At 40.2% G+C, this 15,904-nt stretch overlaps 1 protein-coding gene across 8 annotated transcripts in view; it reads right to left on the bottom strand.

Annotated features, from left to right (window-relative positions):
- The window catches only part of CTNNA3 (catenin alpha 3), a 430,920-nt gene extending 415,368 nt beyond the window's left edge, over positions 1 to 15,552 (bottom strand). For 6 of the 8 annotated variants that reach the window (XM_053948596.1, XM_053948593.1, XM_053948594.1 and 3 more), the window contains exons 1-4: positions 15,469 to 15,552; positions 14,503 to 14,599; positions 5,882 to 5,988; positions 986 to 1,178 (exon numbers count right to left, since the gene is read on the bottom strand). In XM_053948596.1, the coding sequence (XP_053804571.1) occupies positions 986 to 1,178; positions 5,882 to 5,983 (295 nt within the window). In that variant the 5' untranslated portion in view covers positions 5,984 to 5,988; positions 14,503 to 14,599; positions 15,469 to 15,552. Of the gene's footprint in view, positions 1 to 473; positions 593 to 985; positions 1,179 to 5,881; positions 5,989 to 14,502 lie in introns of those variants that run through there. The other 2 variants (XM_053948595.1, XM_053948598.1) reach the window with 2 other exon arrangements.
- Between the last annotated feature and the right edge of the window lie 352 nt (positions 15,553 to 15,904).

Here is a 15,904-nt window from a genome sequence, read left to right as displayed (position 1 = left end):
TCACAAAGGACCTCAAGGTATCTCAGACACCACATGCATAGATCAAACTCTAAACCACAGCCACCTCTAGATTCAGAGGAAGCCAAAAGCAAGTAATCACTGCCCTAAACAGCAGCAGAGACTCAGAAACCACCCCAGCTGCATGTGCAAGATGAACAAATAAAATTAAAGAAAAACCTGATTAAGTTCCATCTTTAGTAAGGGCAGGATGATATAATTAAAACATCCGTGAACTTCAGCTTGTGATTTCTGCAGGAACACATTTAGGATGTTGGTCATGTGACTCATCCTTCATGCTCACTCAAATATTCCCAGTTTCCATGGGGAAAAGTAAAACTCAAGGAAACAACAAAGAGCCTGCAAGAAAATGGCTACAACATTCTCTGCAGATCACAAAAACTAGGCTAGTTCTGGGAATCAGGGTCAAAATTGAGAGATTAAGTGAGGAGGACAAAGAATATGACACAACTCACCTGAGAGGAGCTGCTTTATCAGCAGGGGATGACTCTTAGGGTAGGTTAAAGGATCCATCTTCCTCCTACTCTCAAAACATACCTCCACACTGGACTATTATACTTTCCCAAATGAAATCCTTATTAATGCACAAGAGAGGGAAGATTTAAAAGGCTTTAATCCAAGATTCAGGTACACCGCTCTTTTCAAGAAGTTGAAAGCTACGTTAACTTTTAGTCATGCTTAACAGCCACTAAAACGATCAAGAGGCATCCTGTCCTCATGAAAACAAAAGAAAACCACATTCCAAACAACAAAACTTCCATTGACACACGTGTTTTTTCCCAAGGGGGCCCAGCTTGCACACTTTACCTCCTTATAGGTGGTATCCCAGAATATACAATTAGACAACTGCAAGTTCAGACATTTGCATATCACACCACATTTCCCACAGATATCCTAGCTTCATTTTGACACCAGGCATGGTTAAACCAATTCCTCGTGGTGCCTGAATTGTTTGCCATGTACTTACTCTCTTTCCGCACATCAGCGAGAGCTGCGTGCAGCTCCTCTTTAAACACAACTGCTTCCTTGGCAATTTTTTCTCCCTTGTCCAACAGATTCCGAGTGGCTTCTTCCACAGAAGCAAGCAAGACACGAGCTCTTTTGGAACGGCCCTTTTTCTTACTGGAAGGATTCTGTGGACAGTTCACTAATGTTGTAACCTACATTTAAAAGAAACAAAAGAGACAATAATGGTTTAAGTTCTACAGGTGAAATTATATTCTTATTAAAAGTTTTAAAATGTAACTAAGAATAAGCAAAGAGATTCCCTCTGCTTTAGAGACAGACAGGCAAGCTCAGCATAAATACCAAGAATGGGCAGAAGTACCGAATCCAATCTGATGCAATCTTACTAAATATGCATCATATTTGTGTTCCTCCTTCTGCAGGATCAAAGCAAAGTTAACAGAAACGTCACTGTTCTATTAACCCTGATGCCAGCTCCTGCCACTGCTTGTTTTAAAACCTGCTCATAATAAAATGAAAAAATACCAGTGCTATCTGAGGAGGATTCAGCAAGGCAGGAATCATGGAACCATTAAGGTAGGAAAAGACCTCCAAACGCATCAAGTCCAGCTGTCAAGCTAACATTGCCAAGTGCACCACTAAACCATGTCCCAAAAAAACACCACATCCACGAGCTTTTTGAATACTTCCAGGGAGGGCGACTCCACCATGTCCCCTTGGCAGCCTGTTCCAATGCTGGACACTCCTTCCAGGGAAAGAATGTTTCTTAACATCCAATCTAAACTTTCCTTGGGGCAACTTGCGGCCATTTCCTCTTCTCCTAGCACTCGTTACCTGGGAGAAGAGACCAAGCCCACTCAGCCATAGCCTCCTGTCAGGGAGCTGTGGAGAGCGAGAAGGGACCCCTGAGCCTCCTCTTCTCCAGGCTGAGTCCCCTCAGCTGCTCCTCATAAGACCTGTGCTCCAGCCCTTTCCCCAGCTCCTTGGCCCTTCCCTGGACAGGCTCCAGCACACCTCGATGTCCTTCTTGTCATGAGGGGCCCAAGACTGAACACAGGACTCGAAGTGTGGCCTCACCATTGCACAATCACTGCCCTGGTCCTGCTGCCCACACCATTTCTGATACAACCCAGGCTCCCACTGGCCTTCTTGGCCACCTGGGCACAGGCTGGCTCGTGTTCAGCTGCTATCAGGCTCTTTCTCCCCAGAAGTGCTGGGTCTTCCCATACTTCCAGTGTAAGATTTGCAAGGTATCCCAGAACAAATACCCAAAATGAGTACAAACTCCTTTCACAGTGCTTTCTCTTCTTACCAAAGGGGTATGTCAGTGGCCAGAGCTCAACACCTCCAAATTCTTCAGGGTGCTCTCAACATTAAAATTGCACATCAATTTGCCCAGAATTTAGATTTACTGCAGTTTAGACCAAATTTTACTTTTACCAATGCACTTCAACATCCATAAAGAACTTGTTTTTATAGACCATCCCACTCCACATTCCTCATCATCTGAATACAGCCTCCATACTCCAACAGAATGTTTCTGGAAGACTATTCTCTAAGGCATTGCTTGAGCTGCAACACTAAGGAAAGACTCCAAAAACATTTTTCTTAAGTGTTGTACAGGTATTTTAAAGCACACCTTATTTTCATTAAGTTCACTGATGCTCTTTAATCCTCCTGTTCCCTCTGCCAGAACACGGGTAGCACAGTGCTACATGTGCCTTAGCTCACCTTCAGATCTCCTCCATGAATTCATGCACTTGAGTGCTCTTCATGAATCATCACTTCTAAACTTACCTGATGAACATCCTCCAGGTAACATTTCCATAAACACATCTACAGACATAAAAGCCCTGACCCCTGTACCATTCATGCAATTTAGGGGGGGGAAAGGACCATCCACTTGACATCAACTGCTTTGGCACATCACAAGGGAGAGAGCAACGTGAATAACTCTGGCTCAGACTGTTAAAGAAGGCTTGGGTATTTTTCTGACTGTGGCTCAAAGGAAGAAAATGAAATTATTTATTGCACATAAATCAGTCAGCTGGTAGAGAATGAACTGGGAATAAAAGTCTTTCTTTTTTATTTTTACAAACCTTCCAATGTCAGTTTTAGAACATTTAAGACAGTTTCAATGACCATATTTTTAAGAATGAGTTACAGATTACAGGCTAATACTTCCAGTAAGAAAGGCATAAAACACCATCAAAAACTAGAAGTGGCCCAAAGAAATCTATCAAATAGAACGGTATTTTAAATTTTTAAGTATTTAATTACTATTTCACTAGAAAATAACGTACTCTACTTTGCAGATTTTTGTTGCTGGTTTTTTTTAATGTAAAATATCCTTCTATACACTGTTCATTGATATGTTGAGGAGGAAAGGAAATAAAACAAATGAAAAAGTATTAAAAAAATAATCATTCCTGCAGGTGAAAACTCTTGACTGTAAGACCCTGCATATTCAGCATCACTGTCAGGAAATATTGGGAGTCAGCAGCTGATCTCAAATACAAGTCAAAATTTGTTAGATAGCTCTTTGCTCATGGAGATTATGGAAAACAGGAAAACTGCTCTGAATTCTCTAACACAGAAGCCCAATGAGGAATGTAAAAACTTTATACAATCCTACCCAGAAAGAAATGAACCACAGACTAATACAGTGTGCCATTGTTACCCTGCACAGCAGTTCCCCCAGCCTAGCTCTGGTAGGAGCAACACAGTTGTGCTAAAGGCACAAGGAGTTTCTAAGCCATCTTCCAGGCCACGTGCCACCACATTTACAAAGCTGAATCGTAATGCTGTTGCCTGTTATTGCCATTGCTTATTAGGCTGAAGGGGTGGGGTTTCTTGTGGGGTCATGGTTATGCCAAATACAAAGTTTCTACAAAACTCTGAAGCAGTTCTTCCAATTCTATATTCAGTTACTAGCAGCACTTTGAGACCACTTCTTAATACTACAGTAGCTCAGGAAGCAATGTCTTGACACCTTGAGTATCATAATATCTGGTTCATCTTTATTTTAATATTAAAAGTAGTTTTAAGCATCAATCATAAAACTTTCTTTTTTGTTTACAGTGTAGTTCAGTCTAACTCGATGTCAATCCCTAGACATTTAGGAAAACCAAGACATGAACTCTGATCTAGTGACAACAGCAGAACCCCTGTCCACTGTTTCAAATCCAAATAAACAAATAAACACCAGCTAATCCCAGCCAGTGAACAGAAGGTAAACTCACCATATGTAGAACTAAAACAAACAGCGTGCGCTTTCCCTGTGAGCAAATGTCTGTGGTGTGGATGATATGTGGCAATAAAAGCCTTTCAACTTGCCTGTTTTTCATCAATGATCCAAGGGACTCGAAAATGCAGGGATTTTTCTACACATTGTGTCACCTGAACCATGCTAACTTTGACAACTACCTTTTTTGATGCGCCAGATGCACTGATTGAGAACTAGACTGAGAAGTCTTCCTTTCACAACTAACAAAAGTTATACCTGGGATAAAATAAAGGCTACAGACAGAGGGAAACACCCAGGGCAATTTAGGGATAGTGTTTTACTCCAAGGAGAGAGAAGCTGCCAACTCGGAGAGGGTTTTACACAAAACAGCTGCTATACTATTTTCAGAGTTTCAAGGTAATCACCACTGCCAATTGCACACTGGATGGAAGAGAGTCAATTCAGCAAGGGGTTTGCAGCTACTTCCACAACTACTTCCTAGTTACTTCCCAGGCTGGTTCTGCCTGGACTTTTTCTTATATTGATGCTGTTAATCTAATGACTGCCCTAACACTTAGCATAACTGGCTAGGACAGACTTCAGAGAACCTCAAGCACTTCCATTGTTTCTTTCCTGCCACAGCATTACAAGACTATTAAATAAATAAATTACAACAGAAATCTTAAAAGTTAAACTGTGTTCCAAGCAGCAGTTGCTAAAGTGAATCTGGCAAGAACATCATTTTTATCTGTGACTGGTCTGATTCTCTTTCTAATCACAGACTAATTTTCATTTGTTATCTTTCCAGCCTTTCAATCACCCTTCATTGAGTATGAGCTTTAATCCCTATTTTTATCCTTTTAACATTTTCTTTTGAAGGATCCACTCAAAACATAAGTTTTCCTTCCACAAGTATGAAACAAGCAAAACATTAAGCTTAAGAGAGGGAAAAGACAGTCAAAATATTCTCTTAGAACCAAAGCATTTCCAATTTGAACAGCCTCAAGCTTTTCAATGGTTGAGAAGAGCTGGGAGGGAAAAAACCACAAAACTTAGATGGTTTCTTTGCTTTATCCTGGAATTGCACTTTCTTTGTTTTCTCAGGTTGCTTTGATCCTGCAAAATTCAACCCAAAATTTACTTTTCTTTACCTCCTCTAAAAACACTCACAGCGTTGCAGCTGCCTGAGCACAGTCTCACCTAGGGGTCTATAAGATGTTTTTAAATCCAGTCTATCAAGACATATATTTTCACTGCTTTGAAACTGATTTTATAACCCATCCACATATCCTTGACAACTTCCACAAACCACTGACCTGTTAACTGAGGGTTTTTACACCATCAATCACATCCTGGTAAAAGTAAATAAAGTAAGGCAGACAAAATGAGAGAGAGGCAGCTCAGTTAATAGTAGCTAGAAAACACTGTGCAAAAGAGCAGCTAGAATATGCAGCATTTACTATGAGAGACTGGGTGGCAAAGATGGAAGTGACCAAATGAATGACCAAATCTGGAAGGCAGACCCCTGGAAAGCTCCTGAGCCAGAGAAAAGTGCAAGTGCAGAAGAGCTGTGGGTGTGACTTTCAGAATAATCTCTTCAATCAAAAGTTCTTCAGCCTTATTCCCTTCCCTCTGTGGTTATCCAGCTTACATTCTTCAACTCCAAAATACCTGAATTATCAGTGGTTCCAGTAATTTCTCCACTGTAAATGTCTGGATCTGCAGATTCCGAGGATCAATTTTCAGTTTAACGTTTGGCACTTTTGTTGACATTTCACCTGGGTACAAAACAAGAGAAGTGCAATAAGCCAATATTAACCATGAGTACAAGCCCCACTGCCTTCTGTCAGAGCCCAGAGACTGCCTATGTGAGTATAAACCTGTTTCATAACAGAGTCTAATTTCAAGAAATACAATTAACTTTTCCAATTCCCTATTTCTAAATTTTAAAATTTAGGGAAAAAAATACGCTGATACTTTCATAAATTGTAAAATCACAGGCTTAAAGTACATATATCTCCTTATGTTCACTCACGGATTTCTACACTGACGACATGTTAAAAAATACAAGGATAATTGAATTAGATTACCATTAAATAAAAGTCCTCTACTAGTCTAGAAAGGATCTTTAAAGGAAAAATTTTAAATTCCATTACTGAATATATCACAAAACAAAAACATTAATGCTATGTGCACAATATCTGTATCTTATTCCATGTACCAAATTACAGGGGTTATATAATAAGCACCTTAAGAACAAAAAGCATATACAGCAGCCCTTAAATTTTCTGGAAATTAACAGCAGAAAAAGGGAAACATTTTATACCCTGCAATAACAAATATTTTTTAAGTGTCAAGACAGATTAAGTTGAGAAAGCCTATTACTGAAGTCAATAAGATGGAAGTAAAGCTAAGTAAGGTCTTCAAAGTGAATAAATCATTCATTAGGAACTTGATGCAGAATCTACTGATGTGAATTAATAGTTTTCACCAAGTTCACTGGGCCATGGCTCAGGCCATTAGCCTGAAATGTGTGTGTGTCAACAAAGAATTATAACTCCTTTAGCTGGATTGCAACCGATTATTGTCCCAAAATAAAAGACACTTTAAATTTTGCAGTAACTTCTTATGAAACACAGCTTGGCAAAGCCTTTTTAGCCAAAAAAGACTTCAAACACACAAATAATGGATATCTGTCCTTTTTAAGCAAGACTTATTCCAACCACTGCTGCTGTATAATGTTGTAATTAGGTACTGTAGCTGTGCAGGCTGAAGAGATATATTGTCACCTTCCAGTGAACCTAGCATTGATTTAATAAAACACAGTAGGTTTAGGGTTCCTATAGCAAGTGGTGTAGAAATAGATCTGGAGAGTTATCCACGTTTCATTGACAAGCAAAGATACTATGAGCAATAATTAAAGTATAAAGCAATTTAAGGTTTTGCCATTTTTAATTAAAGGTTACACAAGTGCCAAGTTTATCTTTAATTACAAACTATACTAATGGCAGAGCTGAGTTCCCACAAATTCAGCTGCACCCAGACAGGCAATAGCATATGGAATTAACCGATTTTTCACTTTTAATTCTGAGCCAAAAGACAAAGAAAAAAGAAACCTGGGATCAGACTGAAGAGAAAAAAAATCACTTTTCCTTCCACAGATATGAATGGAAAGAGAACTCTAGAAATGTCAAAGCAAATTATCTGCCCATATTTCACACATTTAACATTTAGATACTTTCAGCAAACACCAAGGAAACAAACTTTGAGACTCCCAAAATCTCTTTCTGTCCAGTACTAATGATTTGCTTTGAACGCCACTAATGTCTGTCATTCCCACACTGGCAGCGAGCTCCAGGCCGCCTGCCCCTCCCCACAGCGCAGCGCCTCTGGCTGCCCTGCAGCGCTGCCTGTGCCCGCTGCTGCAGCTCTGAACACACGGCAGAGAAGCCCCTGAGCTGCTTTTCTTGTGCTCACCCCTTATTCAGAAGGCCTTTTAAATTGAACAAGATACTGTCCTCCAGCTTCACTGGGATTGCATCAAACCACGTCATTACACGCTCTGGAAAAGACAGATCCTTTTCTGCCACCTGTAATTCACTGGTTTTCTAAATCTCTGGCCAATATTTCAATGAATCTGCTTTTTATTCACATTAGGAAAAATAATAAATCTTTATGATGGTGCTGGTTACCAACCCTTATTTTCGATATTTTCACAAGTCTCCCAAAATATGGGCACCTCTTGAAATCCATCACAACAGTTGCAAACAGATGGTATCGACTGTGCTGTGCATTTTTTTTCTGGTCAGACAAACATCAGTTACAAGGGGACAGGTGAACCAGATGGGGACAGCACTTGGTGCTCCTACTGAGCCCTAAAGAAACCTCGAGCTGACTCGGGTTATTTTTCTGCAGATACACTCATGCTCCAAACCTTGCAGTGGCTTCCCCACAATTCCTTGATAGAAGGGTGTCAGCACCTGCTTTACTGAAAATGGAGGAATTAAACCTTTTTGCTGCTTGCTCTCCATTCTCACAGCACAATCTCCTCTGCTACATGCTATCTGTAATCATCAGGTCTTTTTCGAAATGTTACCAGATAAATATGTAGTTGCAATTAAATTAAATGTAATCAATTCCTGTTACTATAGGACCACTCTGCTCCACAATCCCACCACAGAGCACTCTCAAACTTGGAAAGTATTACAAACCCAACCCCATTTTTGCAGGTCAGAAAAAATGTGAATCCACGTGTCATGACTTTCCCTATTCTGGGTTGTTCTGTGGCTTTTGCTTGTTTGTTTGTTTCTTACCCTGAGCATTCTGTCTAACATCAGCATTTTTATTCTTTGCTTGAGCCCCGAGTTCAAAAGCCAGTTAAGGCAGTAATAGCTTTTAGCCTTGAGTCGGGCCCATAACGAGTCATCAACTGAAAGTCAATTGCAAAAACTATTGTCTCTGAAAATTTCAATTGCATTCTAAGATATAAATAACTCACTTAAGGGTTCACTTGCTGATTCCAGCAATATTTTTTAAGTAAAATTCTAATGCTTCCTGAAACCTCCTTTTGTTTCTAAAAAGACAGAAACAGTTCTGCAAGCCAATGCAGCGAAAACCACAAGATCTTAAATCATTTTGATAATATGACTACATATTTTTAGCTTACCAGGCTCTCCTTACTGTTATATACCATACTGGCTAAATCAATATTTAAGTTGAATTCTTTAATTATTTCTTTTTAATTAAGGCAAGGATAAGAGGTGATAGAAAGAAAAATACACAGCCAGTAAAGATCATCCTGGGATCTTCACTGTTATTTCCACTTACTAAGTGAACCTCTGTCCTTCCACAACATATTCATTAAGATGACAAAATCCGATGTTTGCCTCAGGAAAAAAATGAAAATCACACTCCACCTTCCTTTTTTTTTGTTTGGTTTTTTTTTGTTTGTTTTTTTTTTTTTTGTTTTAATGCATTTGTCTACTCCAGTATAACATCCCCCTAACTACAGCAGGGGCCCTAACTACGAGATGTTTTGGTAAAAGGCTGTATAACCTCACACTCAGTTAGATTAACCTTTGCAGGAGGCAATCTCAGCCCTGTACACCAGCAGCTCTTACAACACTTAGGATGTTAAGCATGTGTTACACGATACAGCTGTGTCCCAGAACAGCCAGAAAAACCATCTGCATGCTCCTACCAAATGCTACCAGCCTCAAGATAATAAAATTCTGTCTTTTCATCAGATGTCAAAACTATTGAGTCTTTTGGTGTAATAAGAAAAAGCCACTGGAAAACCAGCCGAAGTCTATATCCATCTGCAATGCAACGTGAACATAGCACCTGCAGCTTTTCTTTAGAATCTGTAAGTACACTGTATACAGACATAAACTAATAAGTGTCAGAAAGCAGAGCCAAAGACATTCTGCATAAATTAGAAAGCCTTTACTTTAGAATCCATTTCCTGCTAGATTGTTAAAAAGCCAACAGTGTCACTCACCTATGCTAGAAAACATATGGTCCATATGCAGCACTAAAGCAGCTGCCTATGTGATTTTCTTGGGTTAGGAACTTCAGTGCAACTGCCTTGGCTCACTATGGGGCTCCTGAGGCATCTGCAAGGGACTGCCTGACAAGCTCCCAGTGTATTTCGGGATGACTGACAGGACACAGCGGCTGCTGGAGGGGTGGCAGGGGGATGGGCATCCTTAAAGCTGTATCGTGGAGCATAAGCACGGCAAAGAAGTTTAGAGTTCAAAAGGTTTTGAACAATTAGATGACACGAAGCATGAAATTATTTATACTTTCAGTGATTGTTCTTGCAATTTCCAGCACAGCAACTGTTCTGCCATACATTCTGACTGTATGCCAGCTTCAGTCTGGAGGCAGTGACTCACGCTCAGACTCCTGAACTGGACAGCAAAGGGATTCATAAAGCTCTCGCAAAGGAACCTGGCACCAAATTGGTTTTCTCTGTTGTTTTTTTACTATTGTATGGTACCCTACAATGGCACACAATATATTATCCTAGCAGTTTCAGAAAATGCAAAGGCCTATTGCCTTCTAAAAAATGAAGAGAAGTTTAAACAAAGTAGTCAGGATTTGTATTTTTTACCAAGATACATATGGACAGGGCACCTGAGGATTTCCAAGATATGATACACTGCTGAGAATTCATAACAGAATTTTTTTACTATTTGTTCTTAATTTCAGTATTTCCCATACAGCTTCATTAATTGTTACCAATAGCACTCTGGGAATAAAACTTGTTAGCCTTTTTCCTACAGTCGGTACAGCGAGTGCAAAACAGACTTCACAGAAGCCACAAAAAACAATTACTGCATTTTCCTTTAATCCTCTGGCTGACACATGAAATAAGACATTCAGGATGCTAAAATCTTCTAGTTCAGGCAAAGAAAAGTCCATGCGGCTGCACTGCAGAGAGACCTCTTGTACTCTGTAGGCCAGACCATGCTCTGGAATGGAGCAGTATCTCCAAAGGACCTGGCCCATTTAACACCAGGGAAAGTCTATAAAGCACCTGCTAAATTATTTAAATTTCCAGACAAAGCTGTCAGGCTACTCTATAACCATCTCAGATTTCATCGTTTCTCACCACTAGCAACAAGAAACATGTCTATTAATGCACAGACACCAAAAGTAGAGCTGGAGAAGGTGGCAAGATTCAGACCCATTAATAACATTTATTCACTGAAAGCTACTTTATTTAAACAGGCTTTGCATTTAGGTGTAGGCTAGCAATGAAGTAACTGGAAGATTTTTTTAATCTTAGCCCCAAAAATTAAAACCAAAAAAACATAGCACTTCTTTTTGTATTTCCTTTCAATTCTGTCTGTGTTTACCATCTCCCTGGAGCACTTTTTCAACCCACATCTGAAGAACAGTTAAAATTCACAAGAACATAAGATTTCCATCAAGTTCTTCAACACAGTTCTCAGCATAAATAATGTGATATATCATACCTTACAATCCATCTACCAAGAAAACAGTGTAAGCCTAGTTCTTTATGGGTATTGGAGAATCCCCATGGCAAGAAGTGGTTCATGACTGACCTAGTGGTGGCATTAAAAGGTTTAATTAAGCTTTATTAGAAAAAAAAATTTTTTTTTTTGAGGTGGGATAAAGTATCGCACCTCAATGAACTTGTCTCATTAAAACTTTCTTATATCTAGTGAGATAAAAGTTTCAGATTTTTCCCAGGTTTATAGCATTCAGAACAAGCTCTCTTTTCCTTGTTTAGTAATCATGTTTACTTTTCCTACAGTGCTTTCCATTTCAAGCACTGTTTCAAGCAGAGGTTGTGTTCCGGTATCACAGAAGGAAACAGAATCACAGATGAAAAATTATTTACTCAAGAACAGAGAGAATGCCAGTGGCAGAGTACTGGAATAAAACCATAACAACACTGAAGCACCTTACCCACACTTTCCTTAATCGAGGCCAAAAAGCAGACTGAGGAGAGTAAAACATTTTCAGAAACAATTTACACTATAAATCTTTAGAACATCACCTCTATTCCTTACTCCTATGTTAAGGTTACCCTGATACTATATTGCTTATTCCTAGGAAGGCCAGAAATCATCTGCCTTAAACATCCCATCAGAGCCCCTCCACTGGTGAATGCACACACTTCAGCCAACTGCAACACCAGTAAATTCCAGGAGATGCTCCAGCCGAAGTGTGAATCCTACAGCCTAAGCAGCTCCACAGCCTTTGGCTTTGTTCTGGCACTCGGGACTGTTTCTCAACCAACAGCCATCCAAAAAATGTGTTACTGCCCTAAACCTACAGCCACTGCAAGAAACATCTTCCCAGTGAAGTATAACATGGAAACTTGGGAACCTGATAGTCTCTCACTACCAGAAAAACAAAATCATTTCCCTCAACAGTGGAGTTCCACTGGATATGCACCATTGTGGGTGACAGCAGAATTAAAATAATACTGCTTAGGCTAGATATACTTTAATCTAGTTACAAATCTAATGTTTGTAACATTTCTTCCGTGTACATTTTTGCAGGTACTGCAGTTTTTGATCTGAGAACTAGAGTTCTAATATTTAAGAAACTGAAAAAGCATTTACTTTAAAAAAAAAAAAAACACACAAGAAAGTGGTGTGACATCAGATGGCAGCATTTCATTTTCTGAACAAATCATTACTATTTTTTGGATCTATTTTAAATTCTTAAATAAAACCCCAAAATCCTTCCACATGAGTCTCAGTGCTATTTTCACTGCATGCAGTTTGAGCCCAGAACAAGGACTCCTCTCTATTTAAGTGGCACACAGTTCTTACATGGATGGCTATCTGAGCCCCTAACGATAGGTTAAGGAGGTCTGGCTCCAAGCCCTCCTTTTTGTTATCACATTTAAAGTGTTCCTATCTGTGTTCAGAACCAGAGACCCTGTTCTAATAAAGTTCAAGTTGACCTTCCACTAAAAATAGGACATTGTTCAACTCATTAAAATAATAGACAATAATAGAAATTCCGTGAGGTGCTACTAAAAGGTTTCAAATTGTATTTATTTTAAATACAGTTCCCCATTTCCCCTTATTGCTATTTGCTGACAGTTACCTATTAAACATTACACTCTGCTGTTTTGTTTCAAAGATGTGTCTCAACTGCCAAGGGGTAAAAAATCAGGGTTTCTTCTCTTTGTAGAGCTGCTACTGATTTTGCCAACAGATCTGGTTGTTTCCTACTCATGGCCAACCCCAGGATGCTTCACCATCATGTACCATTTCATGTAACTGTCTTCTAACTGATATAAGGGGTTGCATTATTTGTTTTGTCCAGTGACCTAAATAGTGTTTTAGCATTCTAGGATAGTTTTCTTCTTCACCACTGCTTACAGACATGCCCAAAACAACCCCAAAATTAAGGGTAGCAATGATGACTGATACTTTATATATATATACTGATACTATAGATAGATAGATAGATAGATAGATACTATATATATATACTGATACTATATAAATATATATATACTGATACTATATATATACTGATACTATATATGTATATATATATATATATATATATATATATAAATAACATATTGACTCAGAGATATGCATGAAAATAAGAGAGAAATGACTCTTAGAAAGTGCCTCACTTTGGATGCTGGCAAGCAGCTCCCTTAGCACATACAAAAGCACAATCTAATGAAAAGGGACAGAGAACAGCATTGAAGCAAAGCCACAGTCCCTCCACGCCATGCCTGCAAACATGGACAGATCTCAAGATGCAGATTTACTCCTCCAGTGGGGTTCCCATTGCTGCACAGCACCCTATTTCCTTTATCAACTCTTTCAACGGGTTTCAAATCACACCACGGCTCAGCAGAAAACCCCTACAAAGCTGTTAAGGCACTTCTGGTGAAACAGCTTCAGAAATAAAGCCCAAGGACACTCCAGCCCATTCTGACCTCTGCCTACAGCTCAACTCAAAACCATCTGCATGAAGGGCAGCCATAAAGGAAAAAAAAAAACCAAACTTTGTTCCAAGCTGAATTAATTTCCCAACATTGATCAATGTTGGATTTGAACTAGGAGAAAACAGTAAGAATTCATTATGGTTTCTCCCTAAATGCCTGTCACGGGGCTCAGTTCTTTGCTGTTGGATAAATCTGGGGCTTCACTACGACTGAACCTAACAGAAAGGTGTGCACATGAGGGTCTTGAAATATGCACAATGTTATACTGAATTTAACAGCCCTCCTTTAGCCCTCTCTTATAATAACTTTTTTTTCTATTTTGAAATTTTTAAAAATTATATAAAATTGTGCAGTAACTCATTATTTTCACACTGAGGTGTGATAAACATACATTTACACAAACCCTCCTTCAATTAAGTGCAACATCCAGCGAAGTACCAGGAGGTAAGCTAAACTTTTTCAAATAATAGCATCCATACAACACTTTATTCTTCCTTTTCCAATATTCCAAAATGGCTTCTCATATTTGGAAAATATGCAAACACACTGCACAACTTCAGCTACTGACTTGAAGTGATAACACCATGACAGTTAAAATATTTAGAATATTCAGGGTTTTTTTTTTGTAATAGTCAGATTTAAAAAAAAAAAAAATCATGTTTAAAAGTTCTTTTTTTTTTTTTTTTTTTGAAAGCTGGCTAAAAAAACCAGCCTTTGAACTTTTTTAAACTTTTGGAGTGATTGTTTTGTCAAGCAGCTACAGTTCCATTTATAGCTTCATGCACTTCCAACCACCGAGAGGAAAATTGCCTACATTCTTCTTCAGTCTTACCTTTTGAATCAAGACTCCGAGGAAGGGAGCTCCTAGGGACAGCTCTGTGAAGAACTCCACCTGCGGCAGCCGGACTCCCGGGGCACCCCCAGCGAGGCTGCAAAAAGCTCGGTTGTAAGGAACAAAACGGGAGGGCAGCACTCCACTGGAACTCCTCCCAAAGCGGCCGCGCCTGAGTCCACCAGCACTTGCTACTGAAAGACCCCTTAGACACACCCAGACTCATTCTTAGCCTTGCAAGCCAGGTCCGACACAGGGCTTTTAAAGCGGACACCAGGGAAGGCAATGGCAAAGCCGCCTCAAAAATCCATGAGGTTTAGGCTGAACATGAGAAGGGAAAGGGGAAGAAGGAAAGCAAAGGCCACTGCTGTAAATCTACACTCAAATGTGGATGCAGTGTACATCTCCTTCAGTCACCTTCACAAAGCACTCAACACACTGCCAGATTGGTTATCCCCCATTTGTAAGGTTTTCCACCAAGGCGGCCATTTAAAAAATGGATAGGAGTTAAATTTTGCCAATCTGTTTAACACAGCAAATTAAAGTACCCTGAAGTGCAGTTTACAATACACCTAGAACAAGAAAACCCTCCTACAACTCCTGAAAGGCAGAGGCTCCTCAATATTTGCATCTATTCTGCTAGAGACCGGAGGTCTTAAATCACTCAGTCTGAACATCTGTACAAGGTTGGGCTGAATTTTTGTTTTGGAAAATTTCAACCAAAGCAGTTTGGCTATTTGTAGTGGGTTTAGAGGTAAAGAAGGCACAGACGGCCTCAAGGTAGAGTAACCTGACACTACCTAACAGCACTGGGGAGACTCAACAAGGAATGAGGGAAAACACCCAAACCTAAGGAAGGAGCACATATTGTGACTACACAGTAAAGAGGAGGGGAAAAAAAATACTTGGACATACATAAGAGACAGTACTGAAACAGTTACAAGGAACAAGAAAAAAATTAATCACATTTAAGTCTGGCCTGAGGGGCGGTCTGGCCTGAGGGAGGTTTGGCCTGAGGTGGGGTCTGGTCTGAGGTGGAGTCTGGCCTGAGGCGGGGTCTGGCCTGAGGGGTCTGGCCCGAGGTGGGTCTGGCCTGAGGGAGGTTTGGCCTGAGGGAGGTTTGGCCCGAGGTGGGTCTGGCCTGAGGGAGGTTTGGCCTGAGGGAGGTTTAGCCTGAGGGAGGTTTGGCCTGAGGGAGGTTTGGCCCGAGGTGGGTCTGGCCTGAGGTGGGTCTGGCCTGAGGGAGGTTTGGCCTGAGGGAGGTTTGGCCTGAGGGAGGTTTGGCCTGAGGGGGGTCTGGCCTGAGGGAGGTTTGGCCTGAGGGAGGTTTGGCCTGAGGGGGGTCTGGCCTGAGGGAGGTTTGGCCCGAGGTGGGTCTGGCCTGAGGGAGGTTTGGCCTGAG

The sequence above is a fragment of the Vidua chalybeata genome, chromosome 8, assembly GCF_026979565.1.
Source record: "Vidua chalybeata isolate OUT-0048 chromosome 8, bVidCha1 merged haplotype, whole genome shotgun sequence".
In the NCBI taxonomy this organism is placed as follows: domain Eukaryota; kingdom Metazoa; phylum Chordata; class Aves; order Passeriformes; family Viduidae; genus Vidua; species Vidua chalybeata.
The sequence above is the reverse complement of the archived record's forward strand: the minus strand, read 5'-3'. Positions and strand labels throughout refer to the sequence as shown.